The 27,653-nt window shown below is 41.3% G+C and overlaps 1 protein-coding gene across 3 annotated transcripts in view; it reads right to left on the reverse strand.

Annotated features, from left to right (window-relative positions):
• GAN (gigaxonin) overlaps positions 1 to 27,653 on the reverse strand; it is a 68,265-nt gene that overhangs the window by 19,892 nt on the left and 20,720 nt on the right. For all 3 annotated transcript variants that reach the window (XM_030925217.1, XM_030925216.1, XM_010375149.2), the window contains 4 exons: positions 9,863 to 9,977; positions 7,084 to 7,434; positions 4,829 to 5,046; positions 4,174 to 4,295 (listed from right to left, as the gene is read on the reverse strand). In XM_030925217.1, the coding sequence (XP_030781077.1) occupies positions 4,174 to 4,295; positions 4,829 to 5,046; positions 7,084 to 7,434; positions 9,863 to 9,977 (806 nt within the window). The remainder of the gene's footprint in view (positions 1 to 4,173; positions 4,296 to 4,828; positions 5,047 to 7,083; positions 7,435 to 9,862; positions 9,978 to 27,653) is intronic.

A 27,653-nucleotide genomic window follows, 5' to 3' on the forward strand; every position in this document is an offset into this window, starting at 1 on the left:
TGGCCGGATCTCAGCTCACTGCAAGCTCCGCCTCCCGGGTTCCCGCCATTCTCCTGCCTCAGCCTCCCGAGTAGCTGGGACTACAGGCGCCGCCACCTTGCCCGGCTATTTTTTTGTAGTTTTTAGTAGAGACGGGGTTTCACCGTGTTAGCCAGGATGGTCTCGATCTCCTGACCTCGTGATCCGCCCGTCTCGGCCTCCCAAAGTGCTGGGATTACAGGCTTGAGCCACCGCGCCCGGCACGATTTTTTTTTTTTTTTTTTTTTTTCAGACAGTCTCGCTCTGTTGCCCAGGCTGGAGGGCAGTGGTGCAATCACAGCTCACAGCAACTTCTGCCTCCTGGGTTCAAGCAATTCTCCTGCGTCACCCTCCTGAATATCTGGGATTACAGGCACATGCCACCACACACCCAGTTACTTTTTGTACTTTACTTAGTAGAGACGGGGTTTCACCATGTTGGTCAGCTGATTTCAAACTCCTGACCTCAAGTGATCCACCCGCCTCAGCCTCCAAAGTGCTGGGATTATAGGCGTGAGCTGCGCCCGGCTGCTACATATAATGTTTAATAAAATGAGCAGCATCCAGCCACAGATATTGGACATAACAAAAACTAGACTCTAAGAATAAAGACCAGCAGAAGCAGATCATAGGAAATAGTCTTGTAAAGATTTCAAATATTATAGTAACCAGAAAGATGATTTTTTCTTTTTTTTTTTTTTTTTTTTTTTTGAGACGGAGTCTCACTCTGTCGCCGGGGCTGGAGTGCAGTGGCCGGATCTCAGCTCACTGCAAGCTCCGCCTCCCGGGTTCCCGCCATTCTCCTGCCTCAGCCTCCCGAGTAGCTGGGACTACAGGCGCCCGCCACCTCGCCCAGCTAGTTTTTTGTATTTTTAGTAGAGACGGGGTTTCACAGTGTTAGCCAGGATGGTCTCGATATCCTGACCTCGTGATCCGCCCGTCTCGGCCTCCCAAAGTGCTGGGATTACAGGCTTGAGCCACCGCGCCCGGCCCCAAGATGATTTTTTCAAGTTGGTTGATGAAGAATAAAGTCTAAAATTTATTTAAAAAAGAAAGATAATTTAAACAAATGCTTATCATGTTTAAAAAATAAAAATTGGCCGGGCACGGCTGGGAGGCCAAGACGGGCAGATCACGAGGTCAGGAGATCGAGACCATCCTGGCTAACACAGTGAAACCTCGTCTCTACTAAAAAAATACAAAAAACTAGCCAGGTGTGGTGATGGGCACCTGTAGTCCCAGCTACTTGGGAGGCTGAGGCAGGAGAATGGCGTAAACCCGGGAGGTGGAGCTTGCAGTGAGCTGAGATCCAGCCACTGCACTCCAGCCTGGGCGACAGAGCAAGACTCCATCTCAAAAAAAAAAAAAATAATAATAAAATAAATAAAAATTAACTTGAAGATAACTCCAGTAACAGGAACTATAGAAATAAGAGTGGATTTGAAGGTAATGAAGTTATTCTTCTGTAAAAAGACAAGAACTTGTAGAAATTAAAAAAAAAAAAATCAATGGATAAATTTAATAGCAGATTCGTCACAGTTAAAGAGAAAAGTCATTGAATAGAAGATAAATCAAAAGATAATAATCAAGAGAACAGCACAGTGAGACAAAAAGATGGAAAATAGTAAGAAAATTTTAAACGTACACCAGAGAAAAGATTTTTTAGACTCGCCACTGACTTAACAACAATGGAAGCCAGAAGTCAGGGGAATGACTTCAATGTGCTGAAAAATAATAAATACCAAGCTGAAATGCTATACTTAGCAAAAATATTATTTACGAATGAAGACAAAATAATGACATTTGCAGGCAATCAAATCTGAATGTTGTCCACTAAAAGACCCATATTAAAGGAAATTCAAAAGGATGAACTTCAGAGAGAAGGGAGATGATCCCAGGTGGAAAGTCTGAGGAGTTAAGAAGGAGGAACAAAGAAAGTGGCAAATCTAAATGAACACTATCTATCTACCTACCTGCCTGCCTTCCTATCTATCAATCAATCATCTATCTCCCTACCTGTCTATCTGTCCATCCATCCATCCATCCATCCATCCATCCATCCAACACATATCAAAAAAACACATATTGCATATATAGTATCTCCCCCTTATGTGAAGTTTTGGTTTCTGTGGTTTTATCACCCATGATCAACTCAGTCCGAAAATAGGTGAGTTCAGTAAAGTAAGATATTTTGAGAGAGAGAGACCACATTCACATAACTTTTATTACAGTATATTGTTATCGTTGTTTCATTATTAGTTATTGTTGTTAATCTTTTACTGTGCCGAACTTAAACTTTATCATGGGTATGTATGTACAGTAAAAACACACAGTATGTACAGGGTTCAGCACTATCTATGGTCTCAGGCATCCACTGCGGGGTCTTGGAACACATCCCTCATGGATAAGGGTCATCTACTGTACATATTTATTAGTAATAATGTATTTTAATACTACAAGAGTGTGGAACATGGAAAATGAAGAAAAACTATTCTGAAGAGAACACAGGTACTGACTAACTTTGGACTTTGCTAATTTAACACAGGCTGTAATTTCTAAGGTAATCTTCCTAAAGGACTATTAATAAGAATGTAAATTCCAACCTGGTAGAGAAGAAAAATTGAATGACAAGAAACAGTCAAAATCAATTTTTAAAAGGCCAAAAAAAAAAAAGAAACAATGCAGGCTGGACAAATGGAAGGACCTCTTCATTCACTCACTTCCGTTTCCATCAATTTCACCGTACACAGTTGCTCCTTCCATTGCTGGGTTTCTGAAACACTAATCCCTCTGGGAAATTTTCAAAAATTAGTGATATAGGAACCTTTGTGATAGGTGTGTATGTGTGAAAATTAGGAATATGTGTATATATTTTGGAGGGAAATGTAAGGGAGCTAATTCTGAGACGATGCAACAGGGACACTAGACCTACATCCTGCAGGCTACACTACTCTGTCCAGCTCTTCATTATTGACAAAAACTTTAATAATTTCGAGACTCATAAAAAGACTCCACTTCTATACTATGGTAGAGCTTGGCCATTTGTATGATACAGAATGGTAAAGTATAGCTTTAAAAATGTTATAGCCTGGGCAACATAGAAAGATCCCATCTCTAAAAAGAAAAATAAAATAAAAAATAAATTTTTAAAGATAATGTTGCTGGGGAAAGACAATTAAATAAGGACTGCAGGAGGGCTGCTGACCATAATTAGAATGATGTGAGATGATACTTCTCAGGTGGACAAGGGGGCAGGACCATGGCAAAAAGAAAGGCAGCCAGCAAAGGCAATGCCTCAATGGCTCTCTTTTCTATCACCTCCTTAAGGGAGAGCTTTGGATAAAGAAGAGCAGTTTTCAAACTTGTAAAGGTCAAGTAAAACATTTTCTGTAGTAAATCACTTTAAGCCATTGCCTATTTAAGTAGCATTTCCTAAAGTCTCATAACTTCTTCTTCTTCTTTTTTTTTTTTTTTTGAGACAGGGTCTTATTCTATCACCCAGGCTAGAATGCAGTGATGTGATCACAGCTCACAGCAGTCTCAATCTCCTGGGCTCAGGAGATTCTCCCACCTCAGCCTCCCAAGTAGCTGGGACCACAAGTGCATGGCCATTATTCCTGGCTAATTTTTTTGATTTTTAGTAAGGACAGTTGTCTCTCCTATGTTGTCCAGGCTGGTCTTGAACTCTTGGGTTCAAGTGATCCTCTCACTTTAGCCTCCTAAACTGCTGGGATTACAGGTGTGAGCCACTGTGCCCAGCCTTATATAACATATTTCATATAATTACATATTGTAATTCTAAGCTGCATGAATTTCAAAGATGGGACTACTACAAAGAAATGCTGTGTTCCAGGTGCGGCCCTCCAGCTACTTAGTGGTAAGCCTCACTGAAGTTTGCTCTCCTGACATTAAGTCATCAAGTAATTGCTCCTCCAGGAGTTCTGAAAAGCAGCTATGTGCTGAAGATTTGTGGAGAATAAGGACTGACAGAAGATACGGTTTTCCTAACTACGGTCTCAAAAGCTAGAACTACACTAAAAATGTCATGTAGAGATAATAAAGTTGTATCTTTAAATGGCTGAGTCACTCTGTAAAACCTTGAGATTACACATTACTTGATCTGGTGTTTAAGGAAAATTTGCCACAGAACGGTACCTGCTGAGAGAACTCCATGGTTAATTCTCGGCATACTTAAAGGGGCCAGTTCGATCCAAAGCTGCCTGTTAGGGTCATAGAGAGGGCACATGCATCGCATCGCTGCTGTGGGTTTCCGTGAACTAAGGAAGTAAATAATTGAACAGTAGTTAATGTGCTTCGTACAGTTCTTTTTATAAGTGACCATCACTAGTTTTAGTGCACTAAAGAATATTTAACATGGCCGGGCACGGTGGCTCAAGCCTGTAATCCCAGCACTTTGGGAGGCTGAGACGGGCGGATCATGAGGTCAGGAGATCGAGACCATCCTGGCTAACCCGGTGAAACCCCGTCTCTACTAAAAAATACAAAAAAAACTAGCCGGGCGAGGTGGCGGGCGCCTGTAGTCCCAGCTACTCAGGAGGCTGAGGCAGGAGAATGGCGTAAACCCAGGAGGCGGAGCTTGCAATGAGCCAAGATCCGGTCACTGCACTCCAGCCTGGGCGACAGAGCAAGACTCCGTCTCAAAAAAAAAAAAAAGAAAAGAATATTTAACACATTTAAAAAATCGAATATAATTATGCTTTAGATACTGAAAAACATTATGAATTCTTGTTTACATGGAACTACCTCTTCCCATACACCACTTTTCAAACAACTCCCACCTCATACTTACACCCTCTCTTCTCCACCAACAGTCACGATGCACTCGGAGTAGCCCCGGGGTTTGAAGTTGGCCAGCATCGCCTCTCCTTGCTGTGGCTGGCTGAGTGGTATATTGCTACACTCTTTGACAATTTCTCGTACTAATGGTTCATTCAGCATCTGTTCCCGTAAATAACTGGAGTCCAACCCTGAAACCCACAGAGCTGACATAACATCCTTCATGTGGACCTGCAGAAGAGGGAAGAAAGATGGGGCGAAAACAATGGAAAACACATCATTTTTAGAATCTACATTTTCCACCTCATGGAAAACAAACTGTTAACACTCAGGTTATTACCAGGCAAGTGAGACACATCGGTCCCTGCTTGAACATCTTCTCCTGGCCCTGACTGTCTACTGCCCACAGTCTTGATAAGTAAAAGTTTAATTTTAAAAAATCATCAGTTTATTTGAGGTATCACTGTAAAGTTTCAAGCAGCTTCCTTCACACCTTAAGGAAGTCCCATTTCAATAGGAAAAGACAGGGATAAAACCAGCTATAATTTGCTTTCTTTCACACATTTGGATGTGCCATAAGTTAAATCATGTTTATACAAATATTATAAGCAGTAATAGCTCGATACAATGTGGTAAACTTAGGTAACATGTTAACATTAATATTATAAGAAAAATATACAAAAGTCAAAGTTTAAAAAAATCCTGAGTACTATATAATCATTTCTGCAGTAATTACTGTTCAAAAATATCTAACACGACTAATATAAATTATATCCTCTTACTGCTCAATCACTAAATTTGAACCAACTGACTAAAGTACTTTACAAATGTAAAATAAAACTGTGAGTTTTAAAAATCAACTGTCTTTACAGCACGAAGTTTAAATTGACCAAAGGACAAAGAACTGCCTCATTTCCCCAGCAACCAGCCAACCTTAAGCATCTCCCTTGCTTCAAGGCAAGAAGAGGGCAGGATGGAAGCTGGCGAGGAGCAGCATGTCCCACTGTGGTCTTGGTGAGTAGGAGCACACTGGAAATTTTTCTAATTTTTCTACCTCCTTTACCAATTTCCCCAACTAACATGGAGAACAGAACACTACCTGTCCTTACCTGTCCCAATTAAAACTAATACTACAAATATAGTTTCTAAATATACATACTTCCGGGCTTACAGAATTAAAAAAATTATGTTAATCATCAAAACTTAATAGTCGAGTTTTAACTTACAAGAACAATTAACAGTACAATTATACATTTTGAGATCCATTCTCTTAACACCTAATATATTTCTTATTTTGAAAACACTAATTGCAGCTAGTGTCTTATTTATAACAATCAGACTTAAAGTCCTGGCTGGGCATGGTGGCTCACACTTGTAATCCCAGCACTTCGGGAAGCTGAGGTGGGAGGATTGCTTGAGCACAGGAGTTTGAGACCGGCCTGGGCAACACAGCGAGACCCTGTCTCTACAAATATCAAACAATTAGCTAGGCATGGTGGCACACACCTATGGTCCTAGCTACTCGGAGGCTGAGGTGGGAAGATCACTTCTGCCAGGAAGGTTGGGACTGCACTGAGCTATGATCGTGCCACTCTGGCTGCTGCACTTCAGCCTGGGAGAAAGACTGAGACTCTCTGCCCCCCAAAACCCTCAAGTCCTGTGATTTTGCTCCTTCCTCCAAGGTATTCACAATTTGGATCTAGAGGCTGATATTCTTTAAGACCCTCTTTCCAGGCTGTCACTCTCAGAACCTTCCCTCTCGAAACTGCACTGCCACACAAACTCCAGAGCTTGCCTGCTTTCTCCTGCGTGGTGTCAATCACACCTGAAGCTCCTCAGGCCCATGCCCCTCCACCCCTGCCAGCGCTCCACGTGCCACCCCCCTGCCTGCTGCAGGCACCTGAGGCCTGGCAGAGGTTAGCCTAGTGATGTAGTAGGTCAGGAAGCTGAGAGCCAGGGTGGGGATACTGCATTTCTATAATCTCCAGCTTGAGCTTGAAATGTATTTTCCCACTCAAAACAACATACAAAGGATATTACACTCTGTACAAGGGTTAATATTTTCACTGATCTATTGTGTGGCATGGGCTTTTACAGACTGGTCTCAAAAACCAACTGCTTTTATGATATAGAAAAGCATGTTTTACAGGTATCTTTTAGATTGCTGCTTTGTAAGTCTTTCGCGTTGAAGAAGAAAAATAAAACAACATAACTGTAATTAAAAAGAAATAAAAAGGCAAATTTGACCATGGTATAAATGACAGGTACCTTTCTTATTTCTGTATCATGTGCTATCCAGCGAATTACTGCTTCAAAGACGTATCTTTCATTGCCAACGTTTAACTTCTCAAGAGAAATCACTTCTTTAAGCTTTTGAGGACTCAGTTCTAAGAATTCTTCCGTGCTGCTGACATCTCGGAAATGAGTCTCCAGGTATTCTGTGGCAAGGTAATGAACGTGATGGAGGCAGTAATGTAGTGCAAAGTCACGGATACCGATACAGTTCTCAGCAGCAATGCAGCCTTCCAAAAACTCACAGCACAGGGTTTTAAGGTCTGTCAATAGTAGCAGGTCTGCTGCCTGAACAACATCTTGGATTGTATCTTCATTTAGCCTGATCTAAAAAAGTAGAATAATTATCTTATATTTGAATGTGTACATTTAAAACCCAAACCACTAATCTATTAGTTTGGGCCACATGAAATTTCCATTTATTTTAGATCAAAGATAATCGAATACTGGCAATTTCATATGGTTTAACGCAGCATTTCTTTTTTTTTTTTTCCCAAGAGTTGGAAGGCACCAACATAAGCAAATGTGTGCTTGGTTAACTTTCCCCAGCTCTGCCCTTACTGTACCAATGTCAACCACCAATAACCCTTCTAGGGTAAACCGTCCATATTGCTCACTTCTGTAATTCAGAGAAAAACCGTAATGACTCAAATGCTTGGGAAATGGAAAGTTCTACCTTCTATGGTAAAGTCAACATGATTAAGTACCAGCATCAGAACTGATGAAAATCTTGCCTCCCAACCTACGAGGTTCACCCTTCTGCTAAATGGCATGCTAACCTGAATGCTAACCCCTTGAAAGGAGAAAGGGTTGACAGTGTTTCAGAAGCCTCATTCCACATCCCAAAACACTGTACGCAGTGCAATTTGGTTCACAGATAGATACATTTAGGTCTCAAAACTACTTTTTGGAATAAATCCCTAATACAAGGGTGTTTTTAGTTTTTTTTCTTCTCATTATGAACATCTACTTTTCCTTAATTTTCTTCAATTTTCTGACTAACGCTTCTTTCTCCACCCACTTCACAGTGTTCCAAAGCATCAAGAAAGAAACAGTTCTCCAAAATATTGTCACAGTCCTAAGTGGACGACCCCAAAGCATGGGCACTTCACCCACATTCGCAAATGCAAGGGAGACTTCATGAAGAGTACTGCAAGAATCATTTTTATATTTTACACTTTTTGTACCACAGATTTTTAAAAAAGGATAATTGCCAATCGTCTTAGAAACTGAACAACAAAAATGTGGAAAGTAGTAGGTTGAGTAAGCCACAAGTAGGGGAAAATGTTCCATTTATATGACATTACATTTAGCCACAAGACAGCAGGCAGCTGTAGACTCTTCAAATATAGGCACGTGAAAAAAAACACTGAATTGCATTTCAATAAAACAAAACTGCCAGTTCAGGAGTTTGTTATAATTTACATTGCAACTATCATTTTAAATTTAAATTGGAAACAAATCACAGAAGTCAATCCGTAAATAAGGTTTCAAGTTTCAAATCCAAGCCTGAACATGAATAGGCTCTTACTGGCTTATAACTCATTATACTAATAACTGCTGCTGGACCGACTTTACAAGTTGGACCAGAGGTTGGTCTTAGGCCTGGTTTTGTGATGCTACAGAGTATCTCCGGGCTGTCCCCAAATTAACTTAAATTCATTTACTTTTAACAATCATCCATGTACATACCCACCCCCCAGTGTTGAGAGAAGAGAGAAAGCATAAATCAAACCAAAAGCTTCAAAAAGGATGAGAATCACCACATTTAACTCTGGACAGAATGAATATATTCAGACAAAGAAAGCAATACATTCAGAATACTTAGAAAATATGTAGGAGAAACAGCCCCTACAGAAAGGAAAACAAGAGGGATGAAGAAGGAATAAAGGAGAGAGTAGGGAACAAGATCTCAGAAAGAATAAAGATGAAATGCATTCTCACACAGCAAAGGTTAAGATGCACTGACCTCTTCCTCCGGTTAAAAAAAACCCAAAAAACAAAAAACAAAAAAAATAACTAGCCCTGATTCACATGGAAGATTTTTCTTGAGTCCTCATGCTATGCTTGAAATCACATCATGGGGAATGGGTAGTCGGAGGAGGGCAAAGGAAAAGAAAGAAGTCTGATCGCTTATCATTTTCCTCCCTGGGTATCACAAAGCCTCCAGAAGTTCAAGTGGACATGGACAGGAAAGGGACATCAGGAAGAGAGACTGAGGGTGGGGCAGGGATGTGGGTACTCCTGAGGCAACAGGACCAGGGCATCGTGAATAAGCTGCTTGTCGTTTCTGTCAGTCCTTTCTCTGGGAGCGATCTACAAGGAACTCTCTATCTCTACCAAATAATCCACAACGCCCCAGGAAGTTCCTATTTCCATGCGATGGAGACAAAACAAGTTTTGTATCCCCAGTCGTGTGGATACAAAGCAAGATTGGATTTGGGATTCCAAAGCAAAAACCAAAAAGACAGCAGTCAAGGTCTTTAATATCTCATATGAGAAGGTGGAGCTCAGAATGGTAGCAACAAACTGGGATTTGGGTCTAAGATCTTACTTCGTCTGCTTCTCTAGGAGCAGAGCCATGGAAGAACACACGTGGGATGCCATTACCAGTAGGAGATGTCAGTCAATGCACACAGTGACAGAAGATGAAGATGACAGTGCTACTTTGTCATATAATGGATGAAAGGAGACCCTCACCCTGAGCTTGAGAAGCCTCTACTTTAGGTCTTCCTTCCTTTGTTTCTCATCATACCTGCCCACTGAAGATGTAATCCAGGATCTCTCTCATAACCATTACCGATATCCCTTCAAGTTCAATCTTATAAGTTGATCCATCATCTTTTGGAGGATTATAGTTTAACTTTGTCCTAAGAAAGGGAAAAAAATGTAAGATTTCTATGAAAGAACAGAAATAGCTATAAATATTTATGTACTCAATACTCTATAACATATAAGATACTTATCAGTACATGCATCCCCACCTAGAAAATTTAGTTCATTAACTTTAGGTCTATGTATTTTTATAACTTTCAACTACAAAACATTGGTCCCAGGATCCCAAATGCTACTTCTTAAAAAACAAAAACAAAACAGATGAGCAAAGAACTAAGATCCACATGACCATGAATCTGTATTTCACCTTGGAAATCTCAGTCCCTTTAGGCTTATTTTCTAATAGACCGAATTACCTAATTAATCTTCAATAATGTAACAAGGACACCACAAACCTGCCATCCAAAACAAAAGCTAAGACCTTGTCAATAGCCCGCTTCTAACCAGATGGTCTTCCCCACCAATTCAGTCCTCTGCTTCCACCATCGGAAGTAACCATTATCCTAAATCCTATCCTCAATTTTTCCTTGCTTTATTACTGCATCCATGAAATAGATATTTTAAATTTTAAGGTGTTTCATAATTTATTAATCATCCATTTTTTATTGTTGTTTTAAAAAGATGACTTAAAGTTTACAGAGGTGTGCATATCACACTGGTTCTTTTGTTCTTTCTGCCGTGCAATACTCCACTTTCCTGTTAATCGGCATCTGGGGTTGTCTCCAGGTTTTTGATACTGTGAACCGTGATGCTTTGACTATTAATGCATATGACTCTTTTGTACTAGGATAAATACTTTTTTGTCTGGGTGCAGTGGCTCACGCCTCTAATCCCAGCACTTTGGGAGGCTGAGGTGGGTGGATCACTTGAGGCCAGGAGATCGAGGCCAGCCTGGCCAACATGGTGAAACCCCATCTCTACTAAAAATGCAAAAATCGACTGGGAGCAGTGGTGGTGCACGCCTGTAATCCCAGCTACTCAGGAGGCTGAGGCAAGAGGATAGCTTGAACCTGGGAGCAGAGGTTGCAGTAAGCTGAGATAACGCTGCTGCACTCCAGCCTAGGTGACAAAGCAAGACTGCCTCAAAAAAAAAAAAAAAAAAAAAAAAAAAAAATTTCCCTTGGGTCTACTCCGGGGAGTAGAATTATGCTAACTTATTCTCCATAGTAGGTGGCGCAGTTTACAGCCTCATATACTATGTATGTGTAAGAGCATCTGTTGATTCATAAACTCCACAACATTTGAGTCTGTCACACTTCTTAAGTTTTGTCAATTGAATAAGTGAAATATGGTATCTCACTGTGGTTGTCATCTGCATTCTCTTACTAGCCACGTGCTGAACATCTCTTTGTATGTTTGTGGCCACATGTTTCCCCTTCTGCAAAACATTTGCTCATGTCTCTTGTTCATTTTTCACTAACTGTCCTTCACATATTGAGGTGGAGGAGTTCTTTATGTATTTCTGATACTAATCATTTAACAGATGAACTTTTTAAAAGGTGTCTTTTAAAAAACTTTTTTAAGAAGAGCCTTTTAAAAATTTTTTTAAAAAGACTTTTTTTTTTTTTTTTTGAGACGGAGTCTCGTTCTGTTGCCCAGGCTGGAGTGCAGTGGCGCAATCTCGGCTCACTACAAGCTCTGCCTCCCGGGTTCACGCCATTCTCCTGCCTCAGCCTCCCCAGTAGCTGGGACTACAGGCGCCCACCACCACGCCCGGCTAATCTTTCGTATTTTTAGTAGAGACGGGGTTTCACCGTGTTAGCCGGGATGGTCTCGATCTCCTGACCTCGTGATCCGCCCACCTCGGCCTCCCAAAGTGAAAAAAAGACTTCTTTTTTTTTTTTTTTTTTTTTTTTTTTTTTTTTGAGACGGAGTCTCGCTCTGTCTCCCGGGCTGAGTGCAGTGGCCGGATCTCAGCTCACTGCAAGCTCCGCCTCCCGGGTTTACGCCATTCTCCTGCCTCAGCCTCCCGAGTAGCTGGGACTACAGGCGCCCACCACCTCGCCCGGCTAGTTTTTTGTATTTTTTAGTAGAGACGGGGTTTCACCGGGTTAGCCAGGATGGTCTTGATCTCCTGACCTCGTGATCCGCCCGTCTCGGCCTCCCAAAGTGCTGGGATTACAGGCTTGAGCCACCGCGCCCGGCCAAAAAAGACTTCTTAAACAAAGTGATAAAGAATTTGAAGAACAATTTTTCAGTCAATGCTTTTTGTGTTTTAAGAACTTATACCCAGATATTCTTGATATTTTACTAAGAAAATTTGAGGTTTTTTAAAAAAAAATTCAAGTGAAATTTAAAAATAGCTTTGAAACATGCTGTTGGCATGAATTATAACTCTGTTAAACCTCAGGATTGACACTGGGTTACCTGTTACCTAATAACCATGTTTTCTAAGAAAAGAAAAGTACACCTTCAAAATACTGGTAATCCAAATAGTGAGTTACAGGGAGAACTTCTTAGAAACAAATATTTAGATTATTTGTATTCAGACTTCTAAAATAAAGTCAATAAAGAATCAGACTTTTGGTAGACTGAATACAAAGAGAACAGGAAATAATATTAACAAAATTTCATTTTTTTGTTGTTTTTGAGACAGGGTCTCACTCTGTCACCCAGTCTGGAGTGCAGTGGCGCGATCATGGCTCACTGCAACCTCCTCTTCTCAGGTACAAGTGATTCTCCTGCCTCAGCCCCCCAAGTAGCTGGGACGACAGGCATCCACCACCACACCCAGCTAATTTTTGTACTTTTTGTAGAGGCAGCGTTTTGTCATCTTGCCCGGGCTAGTTTCGAACACCTAAACTGATCTGCCTACCTCAGCCTCCCAAAGTGCTGCGATTACAGGAATGAGCCACCGCACCCGGTCACTGAAATTTCATATGCTAGAAAACAGACAAGGGTAACTGACTTGGAGTATCTGAGGAAGCTTAATCCTAATTTAGCAGTAAGCAAAGCTGAGACTCAACCTAAATTGGACCAAAGACTCCCGAAAGGCTCCGGGAACTGGTAATACAGGGTAGGTGAGGACAGGGTTGGGGTGGGGCAGGGGGTGAAAGATAAGCTAAAAAGAGAACTATTAACAAAGTCTTAGGAAATAGCTGAATTTCCGGATTCTCCCTCCATGTGTATACGCTTCTTCCCTTCAGAGCTTAGTAAGACTCTCCCTAGCTCCAGTGGAAGACAAATGACTTATATTTTGAATAATATACAACTAAAGGTCTCTGGACAGCGGAGTACCAGGCACATTTGAGGGTAGGTGTATTGAAACTGAGAGTTAACAGAATGTTTACATACTGAATGCTGGACCATTAGTCTTTTTCTCCCAACTCTGCTCCTAAAATACTGAAAGCCAGAACATATCTTCCAAGCAAGAGACAAAGACTTCTGGAGGACTTGATCTGCCCAAGGATACAGACCCAAGGGCATGAACATGAATCTGCCCTAAGAAAATGACCCAGTTTGATCACACAACAGCGAAACCTGTGTTCAACAAGTCTAACCTACAGGGCTCTGGTACTTCTAAAACTTTCTCATGTCACATTACACACAGAAAACATATTATTACTCTGGGCTAAATAGAGGCGGCCTGTAGGCTCAGGGCTAGACAGGGCCCCCAGTCTCTGGATATGTCGCTCAGCTACTCTGAAGACTGACGCCATCAGTATCTTCACACACTTGCAACATATTTTTTTGGCACATTGGTTAAGAAACTGTTTTAGAGCACTGCTATTAAAATCGAGCAAAGAGGACTCACTAGATATTTAACAAAGATAAAAGACAGGACCAAAACTGATAAGAAAAAAAGTAACTTAAAGGAAGTAAGGATTGTGCTAAAATGAAAAGTTCAAGGAAAAAAGAAAAATTCATCTTAATCTTCCCAGAGGGAAAGACACGATATTGTGTACATAAAACAAGAGCAGGATGATATAAAAAGAAACATTCATAAGCCAGCAAAACATGTTAATGATTGCAAAAAAAGTTTGTTTTTTCTTTTAATGTAGGGTCAAGATAAAAAGTTGAAGAAATCTCCTAGAAAAGACAGCAAAAAGACAAAGGCAGAAAATACAAGAGATGGCTGAGCACATGGCTTATGCCTATAACCCCAGCGCTTTGGAAGGACTGCTTGAGCCCAGGTGTTCAAGACCAGACTGGGCAACACAGCAAGACCTCATCTCTATTTTAAAAAATTTATTAAATAGTTTTTTAAAAAAGAAAATAGGAGAGGTAAGTTAAGAAAACTGGAAGATCAGTCCAGAAGATTCAACATCTGAAAAAAAGGAATGCCACCCCACCAAAAAAGGTAAGACTACTAAGGAAGTACTCTCAACAACAGATGAAAACATACCCACTCCAGAGCACATCATCATAACAATTCAGGACACTGGAAATAAAGAAAAAAGTCTTACAAGTTTTCAGAAAGAAAAATAGGCTATATGGAAAGGATCAAGAATCAGAATGGCTTCATACTTGTAAATGCAAGTTAAGTAACAAAAAATAAATCACTTTAAAATTCTGAAAGAAAATTATTTCAGACCTAGATTTTTATAACCAGCCAAACTATCAATCAAGTGGCAGGAGGGAACAAAGACGTTTTCAGCTATATGAAGTCACAAAACAATTTACTTCCCATGCAACCTTTCTCGGGATGGTGTTAGAAAATGTGCCCCAACAAAACAAAGGAATATATCAAGAAAGTGGAACATTCTGGATATTAACAAGAGGCAATCCAAACAGGAAGGAAGTGAAAGGAATGCAGAGTAATGGTGAAGGATGATCCTGGCATGACAGCTATGTACCAGCAGAAGGAAGCCAGTCCATTCTGGTGACAGAAGGCCCTTGTAGGTCTTTAACACAGAATATGTAATGTGTATGACAGTATAAGAGGATATTTAGACAACTTTCTCTCCTCCCTGTATTTGCTATCTACTATTCCTGCCCATACAGTTTCTAGTGAACTAATGATTTTCCTCAAAAGGTACTTCATTGCCACTGGCTGTCCTCTAGGTTTATCTATTTGCTGGATGCTTTTATTAAAAGTAAAGGAAAGAAACTGAGTCAATTCTCCATCAAGAGAGAAAACAGTGTAAGCAGGTAAGAACAAAATACCGAAGTATCTGGCTTTGAAATGCATCATATAATCCTTTTGGTAGCAGACATGTCTTCACTTAGGATGTCAAGACTATTTGTATTGCTCAGTCACTGAACTGATTATCAACATATATAGCCTCCCAGCTCCAAATTCACCCTTTTTTGCTTGCTTTGGAAAAATGGATCTGATCCTTTTAAATCATTTTCCTTTGTCAAATGGCATGATGCTAAGCTTCAGTTAAAGCACTAGAGAGACACCGCAGGAAGTGAGAGTTTTGCTCGCTGGTTCCGGTGAAGAGAACTGCCTCCTGCCAGGCAGTCTTCTCTCCCAGCACCAGGCTCCCACAGTGCACAGCTGTAACCATACCCTGAAGTTTTCCCCAGAGTCTCCTTCAAGCACCTTCCCATGAATAGCTTTCTCAGGCATCTTAGAGCAGCAGTCCCCAACCTTTTTGGCACCAGGGACTGCTTTCATGGCAGACAATTTTTCCACAGACGGGAGTTGTGGGGATAGTTTCAGGGTGAAACTGTTCCATCTCAAATCATCAGGCATTAGGTTCTCAAAAGGAACGTGCAACCTAGATCCCTCACATGCCCAGTTCACAACAGGGTTCACGCTCCTATGAGAATCTAACGCCACCGCTGATCTGACAGGAGGCAGAGCTCAGGCGGCAAAGCTCGATCACATACCTCCCGCTGTGTGGCCCAGTCCTAAGGACATGGACTGGTGCCTTAGAAGACAGATTTCCAGCAAGTTCCACAGTGTGGCTTTTCTGCCATGCAGTGAGCCATGGGTGTGTCCTAGTAAGTCAGCTCTGGGGTAGCAGATGCTCCATATATCTATTCCTGTATTTTTTAGAGTTTTCTTTACTTCTTACTGGCCAATCCCTCATTACTCTAATCTCCTGTTGTAGTTAACTCTTTATATTAAATTTTCTTTGTTCAAACTGCTCTGTGGTTTCTCTCTCCTGACCAGACCCAGATGGACACCAACAGTCACTAACGAATTTAGAGGAGGTATCTCCAAAACATGTTTGGATAGAGGAGCTTCAGGCTGGAATTAGAGTTCTTATTTTAAAGTAACCCAGGTTCAAACAAGAGCTAGCTGTACTTGTTTGCGTCTGTGGCATTAGATTCTCATAGGAGCACAAACCCTATTGTGAACTCGGCACGTGAGGGATCTAGGTTGCACGTTCCTTGTGAGAATCCAATGCCCGACGATCTGAAGTGGAACAGTTATACCCTGAAACCATCCCCAGAACTCCTGTTGGTGGAAAACTTGCATGTGTCTTGCAGACGGTACTAGGATGGGGGGAAACTAGGCAATCAAGGAAAAGGTTACAAGAAGCCCCTTTTACTATTATTATTACACTTTAAGTTCTGGGTTACATGTGCAGAATGTGCAGTTTTATTACATAGGTATACACGTGCCATGGTGGTTTGCTGAACCTATTAACCCGTCATCTACATTAGATATTTCTCCTAATGTTATCCATCCCCTAGGCCCCCACCCTCAACAGGCCCTGGTGTGTGATGTTCCCCTCCCTATGTCCATGTGTTCTCATTGTTCAGCTCCCACTTATGAGTGAGAACATGTGTTGTTTGGTTTTCTGATCTTGTGATAGTTTGCTGAGAATGATGGTTTCCAGTTTCATCCATGTCCCTGCAAAAGACATAAACTCACCAATTTTTATGGCTGCATAGTATTCCATGGTGTATATGCGCCACATTTTCTTAGTCTATCACTGATGGACATTTGGTTGGTTCCAAGTCTTTGCTATTGTGAATACTGCCACACTAAACATACGTGTGTATGTGTCTTTATAGAATGATTTATAATCCTTCGTATACGCCCAGTAATGGGACTGCTGGGTCAAATGGTATTTCTAGTTCTAGATCCTTGAGGAATCACCACACTGTCTTCCACAATGGTTGAACTAATTTACACTCCCACCAACAGTGTAAAAGTGTTCCTACTTTTCCACAACTTCTCCAGCATCTGTTGTTTCCTGACTTTTTAATGATCGCCATTCTAACTGGTGTGAGATGGTATTTCATTGGGGTTCTGATCTGCACTTCTCTAATGACCAGTGACAATGGGCGTTTTTTCGTATGTCTGCTGGCTGCATAAATGTCTTCTTTTGAAAAGTGTCTGTTCATAACCTTTGCCCATTTTTTGATAGGGTTGTTTGCTTTTTTCTTGTAAATTTATTTAAGTTCTTTATAGATTCTGGATATTAGCCCTTTGTCAGATGGATAGATTGCAAAAATTTTCTCCCATTCTGTAGGTTGCCTGTTCACTCTGACGATAGTTTATTTTGCTGTGCAGAATTTCTTTAATTAGATCCCATTTGTCAATTTTGGCTTTTGTTGCCATTGCTTTTGGTGTTTTAGACATGAAGTCTTTGCCCATGTCTATGTCCTGAATGGTACTGCCCAGGTTTTCTTCTAGGATTTTTATGGTCCTAGGTCTTACGTTTAAGTCTTTGATCCATCTTGAGTTGATCTGTATATAAGATGTAAGGAGGTCCAGTTTCAGTTTTCTGCATATGCCTAGCCAGTTTTCCCAACACCACTTATTAAATAGGGAATCTTTTCCCCATTGCTTGTGTGTGTCAGGTTTGCCAAACATCAGATGGTGGTAGATGTGTGGTGTTATTTCTGAGGCCTACGTTCTGTTCCATTGGTCTATGTATGTTTGGTACCAGTACCATGCTGTTTCGGTTACTGTAGCCTTGTGGTAAAGTTTGAAGTCAGGTAGCCTGATGCCTCCTGACTTTGTTCTTTGTTCTTCTTGCCCAGGATTGTCTTGGCTATGTGGGCTCTTTTTTGGTTCCACATGAAGTTTAAAGTAGTTTTTTTCCAATTCTGCGAAGAAAGTCAGTGGTAGCTTGATGGGGATAGCATTGAATCTATAAATTACTTTGGGCAGTATGGCCATTTTCACAATATTGATTCTTCCTATCCATGAGCATGGGATGTTCTTCCATTGTTTGTGTCCTCTCTTATTTCCTTGAGCAGTGGTTTGTAGCTCTCCTTGAAGACGTCCTTCACGTCCCTTGTAAGTTGTATTCCTGTGTATTTTATTCTCTTAGTAGCAATTGTGAATGTGAGTTCACTCATGATTTGGCTGTTTGTCTGTTATTGGAATACAGAAATGCTTGTGATTTTTGCACATTGATTTTGTATGCTGAGACTTTGCTGAAGTTGCTTATCAGCTTAAGGAGATTCTGGGCTGAGATGATGGGGTTTTCTACATATATAATCACGTCATCCGCAAACAGAGACAATTTGACTTCCTCTCTTTCTATCTGAATACCCTTTATTGTTTTCTCTTGCCTGATAGCCCTGGCCAGAACTTCCGATACTATGTTGAGTAGGAGTGGTGACGGGGGGCATCCTTGTCTTGTGCCAGTTTTCAAAGGGAATACTTCCAATTTTTGCCCATTCAGGATGATATTGGCTCTGGGTTTGTCATGAATAGGTCTTACTATGTTGAGATACATTCCATTGATACCTAGTTGATTGAAAGTTTTTATCATGAAAGCCTGCTGAACTTTGTCGAAGGCCTTTTCTGCATCTATTGAGATAATCGTGGTTTTTGTCACTGGTTCTGTTTATGTGATGGATTACATTTATTGATTTGCGTATGTTGAACCAGTCTTGCATCCCAGGGATGAAGCCAACTTGACTGTGGTGGATAAGCTTTTTGATGTGCTGTTGGATTTGGCTTGCCAGCATTTTATTGAGGATTTTTGCACTGATGAGGGTTTTCACATCAGGGATATTGGCCTAAAATTCTCTTTTTTTTTTGTTGTGTCTCTGCCAGGTTTTGCTATCAGGATGATGCTGGCTTCATAAAATGAGTTAGTGAGGATTCCTTCTTTTTCTATTGATGGGAATAGTTTCAGAAGGAATGGTGCCAGCTCCTCTTTGCAGAACTCGGCTGTGAATCCGTCTGGTCCTGGACTTTTTTTTGGTTGGTAGGCTATTAATTGTTGCCTCAATTTCAGAACCTGTTATTGGCCTATTCAGAGATTCAACTTCTCCCTGGTTTAGTTTTGGGAGGCTCTATGTGTCCAGGAATTTATCCATTTCTTCTAGATGTTCTAGTTTACTTGAATAGAGGTGTTTATAGTATTCTCTGATGGTAGTTTGTATTTCTGTGGAATCGGTGGTGATAACCCCTTTATCATTTTTTACTGCATCTATTTGATTCTTCTCTCTTTTCTTATTAGTCTTGCAAGCAGTCTATCAATTTTGTTGATCTTTTCAAAAAACCACTTCCTGGATTCACTGACTTTTTGAAGAGTTTTTTGTGTCTCTGTCTCCTCCAGTTCTGCTCCCATCTTACATTATTTCTTGTCTTCTGCTAGCTTTTAAATTTGTTTAATCTTGCTTCTCTAGTTCTTTTAATTGTGATGTTAGGGTGTCGATTTTAGATCTCTCCTGCTTTCTCTTGTAGGCATTTAGTGCTATAAATTTCCCTCTACACACTGCTTTAAATGTGTCCCAAAGATTCTGGTACATTGTGTGTTTTTTTTCTCATTGGTTTCAAAGAACATCTTTATTTCTGCCTTCATTTCGTTATTTACCCAGTAATCATTCAGGAGCAGGTTGTTCAGTTTCCATGTAGTTGTGCAATTTTAAGTAGGATTCTTAATCCTGAGTTCTAATTCGACTGCACTGTGGTCTGAGAGACAGTTTGTTGTAATTTCTGTTCTTTTACATTTGCTGAGAAGTGCTTTACTTCCAATTATGTGGTCAATTTTAGAATAAGTGCAATGTGGTGCTGAGAAGAATGTATATTCTGTTGATTTGGGGTGGAGAGGTCTGTAGATGTCTATTTGGTCCGCTTGGTCCAGAGCTGAGTTCAAGTCCTGTATATCCTTGTTAATTTCCTGTCTTGTTGATCTAATGTTGACAGTGGGGTGTTAAAGTCTCCCATTATTATTGTGTGGGAGTCTAACTCTCTTTGTAGGTCTCTAAGAACTTGCTTTATGAATCTGGGTGCTCCTGTATTGGGTGCATATATATTTAGGATAGTTAGCTCTTCTTGTTGAATTGATCCCTTTACCATTATGTAATGGCCTTCCTTGCCTCTTTTGATCTTTGTTGGTTTAAAGTCTGTTTTATCAGAGACCAGGATTGCAACCGCTGCTTTTTTTGCTTTCCATTTGCTTGGCAGATCTTCCTCCAACCCTTTACTTTGAGCCTACATGTGTCTTTGCACGTGAGATGGGTCTCCCAAATACAGCACACTGATGGGTCTTGAGTCTATCCAATTTGCCAGTCTGTGTCTTTTAATCGGGGTATTTAGCCCATTTACATGTAAGGTTAATATTGTTATGTGTGAATTTGATCCTGCCATTATGATGCTAGCTGGTTATCTCGCCTGTTAATTGATGCAGTTTCTTCACAGCATCAATGGTCTTTACAATTTGGCATGTTTTTGTAGCGGCTGGTACCAGTTGTTCCTATCTATGTTTAGTGCTTCCTTCAGGAGCTCTTGTAAGGCAGGCCTGGTGGTGACAAAATCTCAGCATTTGTTTGTCTGTAAAGGATTTTATTTCTCCTTTACTTATGAAGCTTAGTTTGGCTGGATATGAAATTCTGGGTTGAAAATTCCTTTCTTTAAGAATGTTGAATATTGGCCCCCACTCTCTTCTGGCTTGTAGGGTTTCTGCAGAGAGATCCACTGTTAGTCTGATGGGTTCCCTTCATGGGTAACCCGACCTTTCTCTCTGGCTGCCCTTAATATTTCTTCCTTCATTTCAACCTTGGTGAATCTGACAATTATGGGTCTTGGGGTTGCTCTTCTCAAGGAGTATCTTTGTGGTGTTCACTGTGTTTCCTGAATTTGAATGTTGGCCTGCCTTGCTAGGTTGGGGAAGTTCTCCTGGATAATATCCTGAAGAGTGTTTTCCAACTTGGTTCCATTTTCCCCGTCACTTTCAGGTACACCAATCAAACACTGATTTGGTCTTTTCACATAGTCCCACATTTCTTGGAGTTTTTGTTCATTTCCTTTCACTTTTTTTCTCTAATCTTGTCTTCCTGCTTTATTTCATAATTTGATCTTTGATCACTGATATCCTTTCTTCCGCTTGATCAAATCAGCTACTGAAGCTTGTGTATGCTTCACGAAATTCTCATACTGTGGTTTTCAGCTCCATCAGGTCATTTAAGCTCTTCTCTACACTGGTCATTGTAGTTAGCCATTTGTCTAACCTCTTTTCAAGGTTTTTTGATTCCTTGTGATGGGTTGGAACATGCTTCGTTAGCTCGGAGAAGTTTGTTGTTACTGACCTTCTGAAGCCTACTTCCATCAACTCGTCAAACTCATTCTCTGTCCAGTTTGTTCCCTTGCTGGCGAGGAATTGGGTTCCAAAGAATTTTCAGTCTTTCTGCTCTGGTTTCTCCCCATCTTTGTGGTTTTACCTACCTTTGGTCTTTGATGTTGGTGACCTACGAATGTGATTTTTGTTTGGATGTCCTTTTTGTTTATGTTGATGCTATTCCTTTCTGTTCATTAGTTTTCCTTCTAACAGAGAGGCCCCTCAGCTGCAGGTCTGTTGGAGTTTGCTGGAGTTCCACTCCAGACCCTGTTTGCCTGGGTATCACCAGTGGAGGCTGCAGAACAGCAAATATTGCTGTCTGATCCTTCCTCTGAAAGCTTCATCCCACAGTGGCACCTGCCTGTATGAGATGTCTGTCGGACAAGGAGCCCTTTTATTGTTTTCTATTTTATTTTTACTTTTGACTCATGTGACTAGATGGGTTTTATTATTATTATTTTTTAAAAGATTATTCTACTGTCATATGTTTCCACAATGAAAGAGGATCATTTTTAAAGAGTACAGATTTTGGCTGGGCACAGTGGCTCATGCCTGTAATCCCGGCACTTTGTAAGGCTGAGGTGAGAGGACTGCTTGAGCCCAGGAGTTCAAGACCATTCTGGGCAACATAGCGAGACCACAACTCTATTTAAAACAACAACAACAACAACAAAAACAAACAAATATAAAGAATACAGGTTTTTCTCAGCAGGTGGCAGAGGATACACAATGGCTAACAGGACAGAAAAAGAGACTTTCTGAAATATAAGCATGGACCATTTCAGACTTCTATAAACTGTGATCCTTTCCAAAGCCCATGAAAAAATGAATTGCTGTACACTCAATGTCTCCAAACATCTGAAGGTTAAATAACAAAACTTTAATTATGGTTTAAATTCAGATACTTACATCTGCCCCTGACACTTTCCCATCATCCTATCCTGTCCTTAACCTCCCTCAATACCATTTGTGCCTGCCCAATTCCTACCCGTCTTTGAAAGATCGGTTCTAATGCCAGCTGTTCTACAGGTTTTTCCTAGATCATTCCATCATGCCACAGGCTGCACCTCTGCCCTTACCTCTTTGCAGGTAAAAATAAATTCCTGTTATAAATTTCCCCAGCACTTTATCAGTAACTTTATTATGACATATTATGGGATATCAAGTTCTGGCCTACATTATGGTATTTCTGTATTTCCTTTACTAAACTCCAAGTTCCTTAAGACTGGAGCCCTCTTTATAACTGTATGCTTACAATCAGCCCAGCAGTTTACAAAGTGAAGATGATGTTCAATGATCACATGTACAATAAACTTGGAGCTGACAGTGGTCTTTAAACACTCAAGTCTTTAAATGTGAAGCGCTGCCACATATGACTTTTTCTGATGACCTCAGCTACAACAAAGCTGAACCAGACCAAAAATAAGGAAGAACTTTTAATAACTGTATCTGTACAACACTGAAAGGATTAAGGCCCAGTGCTTCTCAAACTTTGATGCTCATACAAATCAACTGGCAACTTGTCAAAACAAGGTTTTTCTGATTTAGAAGGTTGGCGATGTGGCCTGAGTGCCTGCCTTTGTAATGAGCTCTTGGGTGATGAGGATTCTGTCGGTTTTCAAACCACTCTTTGAGTAGCAAGGGGTTAATAGGTGCTTCTCCAATTATCTGTGCTATTTTTTTTTATTTCCAATTAATCCCAGATGAATATTTTGTAAAACATAATGACTTAATTCCTAGATAAATAAAATTCAACAGACATAAATTACTCTGTCAGACTGCTAACAGAGTCCCTAAACTCTTGTGCTTCTATGACCATGGGCAGGTAACAATTTGCAGACCATCACCAGCCTGCACATGACATCTTAGTAGCATTAGGCTGGATGATCATCTATCTGTCTGCCAAGAATGAAGTGAAAGTTGGAAATCAGGGCCTCTAAAAGCCCTCCCTTCCAGTCTTGCATTTTAAGAGTCACTCAAACCTACTGGGAAGCAGTCTTGCTTCACAGCCTTCTGCCATTCACAGTCATTTCCCTCCCGCATTTCTGGGACAGTCACCATTCCTTTCTAATTTCGTAACTACACAAACTTGTTCTTATTCTCTCTTACTGTCTTCACTTTTCCCCCAACTCCCCAACTTAAATCTCAATATACCTTTTGTTTTTTTTTTTTTTGTTTTTTTTTTTTGAGGCGGAGTCTCGCTCTGTCTCCCGGACTGGAGTGCAGTGGCCAGATCTCAGCTCACTGCAAGCTCCGTCTCCCGGGTTTTACGCCATTCTCCTGCCTCAGCCTCCCGAGTAGCTGGGACTACAGGCGCCCACCACCTCGCCCGGCTAGTTTTTTTTGTATTTTTAGTAGAGACGGGGTTTCACCGTGTTAGCCAGGATGGTCTCGATCTCCTGACCTCGTGATCCGCCCGTCTCGGCCTCCCAAAGTGCTGGGATTACAGGCTTGAGCCACCGCGCCCGGCCATACCTTTTGTTTTATTCCATTCTGTTTTGCATTTCTTTCCTTCCATATACCTTCATTTTTTTCTTTCTTTTTTTTTTTTTTTTGAGACGGAGTCTCGCTCTGTCACCCGGGCTGGAGTGCAGTGGCCGGATCTCAGCTCACTGCAAGCTCCGCCTCCTGGGTTTAGGCCATTCTCCTGCCTCAGCCTCCCAAGTAGCTGGGACTACAGGCGCCCGCCACCTCGCCCAGCTAGTTTTTTGTATTTTTTAGTAGAGACGGGGTTTCACAGTGTTAGCCAGGATGGTCTCGATCTCCTGACCTCGTGATCCGCCCGTCTCGGCCTCCCAAAGTGCTGGGATTACAGGCTTGAGCCACCACGCCCGGCCTACCTTCATTTTTCTAATACCTACCAAAACATTTTCGCCTTAGATTTCCCTTTTTTATCTAGAATTTTCTCATCTTGCACTTTGTTTTTATCTCTGCCACATATAATTGAGAAGTCAATGAACTGTACTGGATGAGTAATGAATAATAATCATTTAAAAAGAGCTAAGCTAAAGGGTTAATAACTGATCATTTTTTCCTTGAGTGAGCCTACAGATCAACAGGCCTTTTCTATGTTCTCCGTCCCCACCTCAGGAGGCTACAGGATCACACATGTAAATGTGTTGGAAGTCTTAATATTCTTTTATTATTACATGATGTCAATTTACAAACTCTCCTAGAAATTGCAGCAACCTTAAAATACCACCTTGACAATTTTACAACACTCTTAAAAAAATTAGAAACAATTGAGAGTATTATAAAAATGGATCTCAGGTGTTCAAATATAAATACCATGCATGACACATTATTCCCAGCTTTCTGTTTCTAGGGGAAAGACATTTCCCCTCTCTGCCCTGTTGCTCAACTGTAAACAGAAGAGATTAAGGTGATTTGCAATCTCTTCCATCCCTGAACATTTCTTGACTGAGCTGCTGAAACGAGCTATATAGAATTACTGCAGAGACTCAGCCCTGAGACCTACCCTAGTAAGTCCTCAAGGCTTAACTCTGGCCAAATCAATCAGTACTCGAGGATTTATAACATACTTCTTGCACATCATGTGGTCTAAGTTTATTTTTCTCCCAAGCACCCATCCTCTGGCCGAACTTTTTAAAAAATTTTTCTGTTCTATTACAGTAGAGCAGAAAATGAAACAATATACATTTTATTTTCTTGACAATATGGAAAAAAAGGACATAAGAAAAGTCACTGACCAGTAGCTAAAAAAGAAGTTGGTATGATTCAAAGTTTTACATCCATGAAAGGGGTCTACAACTTGTAAGTAACTAAAATTGAGCCAAAGTCATCCACTGGGTACATACAGTCCTCTTCTTACTTCCAAATTGCTGGAAAAGTTCAAAGTGTCTAAACGCCACAACAAACCACCCAGGTAATGGGCCTGGTCATTGTCTTCTAAGAATCATTTTAGACGTGACTGAATGGGGTGTGACGTAACAGTGATAGAGAGTAAGTTTTCGTGACTTTTCTTCCCCTCTGATGTAAAAGCTTGTCTCCAATAGAAGCAACGAAACATATTTAAATAGAACACAAGAGAATGTAATGTTCAAGAAGTCAAGATTTGCAGAAATTTGGGGGTGATTCATGGGCATTACTCATAAAATTTCAAATGAATCATGTCATCATGTCACCTTGGATTGTGTAGCTACCAGGAACGGACTCTTGAGATATTTGAAGAGGGGCCTGTGTAGCTTCTTCCTGTACCCACTAACGCCAAACTAATAATTCATATTCCCATGGGGAATTTGTTTCACAGATGCCTTCCAACTGCTTTTTTGTCTTCAGGAACTCCCGAAAATAGACCTTCAGGGAAGAGGATTTTTAGGGCAGTGAAACCACTCTGGGTGATACTGTAATAGTGGATCCGTGTCATGCACATTTGTCCAAACCCACAGAAGGCACACCACCAAGGGTGAACCCTGATGTCACTACAATCTTTGAGTGACAACGATGTGCCAATGTAGGTTCAGGAATTGTAACAAATGTATACCACCCTTGTGTAGGATATTGATAATGGGGGAGGCTGTGCATGGGTAGGGATGGGGGTACATGGGATATATTTGTACCTTCCTCTCAGTTTTGCTGTGAACGTAGAGTTGCTCTGAAAAATAAAGCTTTTGGCATGGTGGCTCATACCTACCAATGCCAACACTTTTGGAGATCAAGGTGGGAGAATCGCTTGAGCCCAGGAGTTTGAGACCAGCCTGGACAACAGAGTGAGACCTCCTCTCTACAAATAAAATAAAATAAAATAAAATAGCCATTTGGGGTGGTGTGCACATCTGTAGTCCAAGCTACTTAGGAGGCTGAGGTAGGAGGATCACTTGAGCCCAGTAGGTCGACGCTGCAGTGAGCTGTGATCATACCACTGCACTTCAGCCTAGGCAACAGAGTGAGACCCTATCTCAAAATAAATAAATACATAAAAATAAAAAATAAAAGGATCTTTTTAGTATCCATTCAACTTAAACGGAATATCAGTTTGCAGTTAATGTTTCCATTAACAGATGGCCTCGTCTCACAGAAGCCTTTACAGCCCACTTTTGTGGGTGGGAAAACATCAACCCCTCTATCTCACAGTTCCTGCCATCCAAGAATTCCATCTACATGGAAGAAGAGCATTTCCACAGATGTCTGAGACACAACCAGAGGTCTCAGAGGGAAACCCAAGGAAGCCCCTCATCAGGCAGTGGGGTATGGACTGGGTGTCAGGGGCCTAGAGGTGAGCTGCCCTCCGTACAGCTCCACGAGCTACGCAGGCTAATACCAAGGTGCTCTCCCCACTGGACAAAGCCACGTTAGTGGAGTGCTGAGGGGAGGAGAGAGCAACAACACACAGGATGGTCTTGGTGACCTGCCTGGGAACCGCCATCGGCCTCACACTGGAGCACTGAGAGCAAAGGGGATAAGGCAGGGGAAGGGGAGGAAATGCAGGAACCTGCAGGGGGCACCTCCTCTCACTGAGCTCAGAGCTGGACTCTTTACTATTTCTTTTCATTTCCCTCTATTCATTTCTCTCTGCCACCAATTCTTTTTACCTAGATTATGGTTTTTACTCACCATAAACACTTTTTTCCTCATACAGATCTTAGAATGACTCATCATTTGAATGGACTTTTTTTTTTTTTTTGAGACAGAGTCTCATTCTGTTGCCCAGACTGGAGTGCAGTGGCGTGATCCTGGCTCACTGCAACCTCTGTCTCCCGGGTTCAAGCGATTCTCCTGCCTCAGCCTCATGAGTAGCTGGGATAGCAAGTGTGCACCACCACACCCAGCTAATTTTTGTATTTTTAGTAGAGAGGGGGTTTCACCATGTTGGGCAGGCTGGTCTCGAACTCTTGACCTCAAGAGATCCGCCCACCTGGGTCTCCCAAAGGGCTGGGATTACAGAGGTGAACCACCATGCCTGGCCACGTATTTTTAGTAGACACAAGATTTCACCATGTTGTCCAGGCTGGTCTTAAACTCCTGACCTCAGGTGATCTGCCCGCCTCAGCCTCCGAAAGTGCTGGGATTACAGGCATGAGCCACCATGCCCGGCCATTTGAATGGATTTTAAGAGTAGTTCCCCAGTCTGCCTTCTCAGAATGTTCAGGAGAGCTTTATAAAAAAACAGATTCCTAGGTTCCAAACTAGGCCAATCAAATCCAGTCCAAGCACGTGCATGTTAAAAAAAAGTTCCCAGCTTGTCCTGACCTCCTCCATGCCTAGAACGCCATCCCTCTACCCACCACCACCACCACCCCATAGTCACACAGTTTAATCCTTCCC

Source organism: Rhinopithecus roxellana, chromosome 20 (assembly GCF_007565055.1).
Source record: "Rhinopithecus roxellana isolate Shanxi Qingling chromosome 20, ASM756505v1, whole genome shotgun sequence".
In the NCBI taxonomy this organism is placed as follows: Eukaryota; Metazoa; Chordata; class Mammalia; order Primates; family Cercopithecidae; genus Rhinopithecus; species Rhinopithecus roxellana.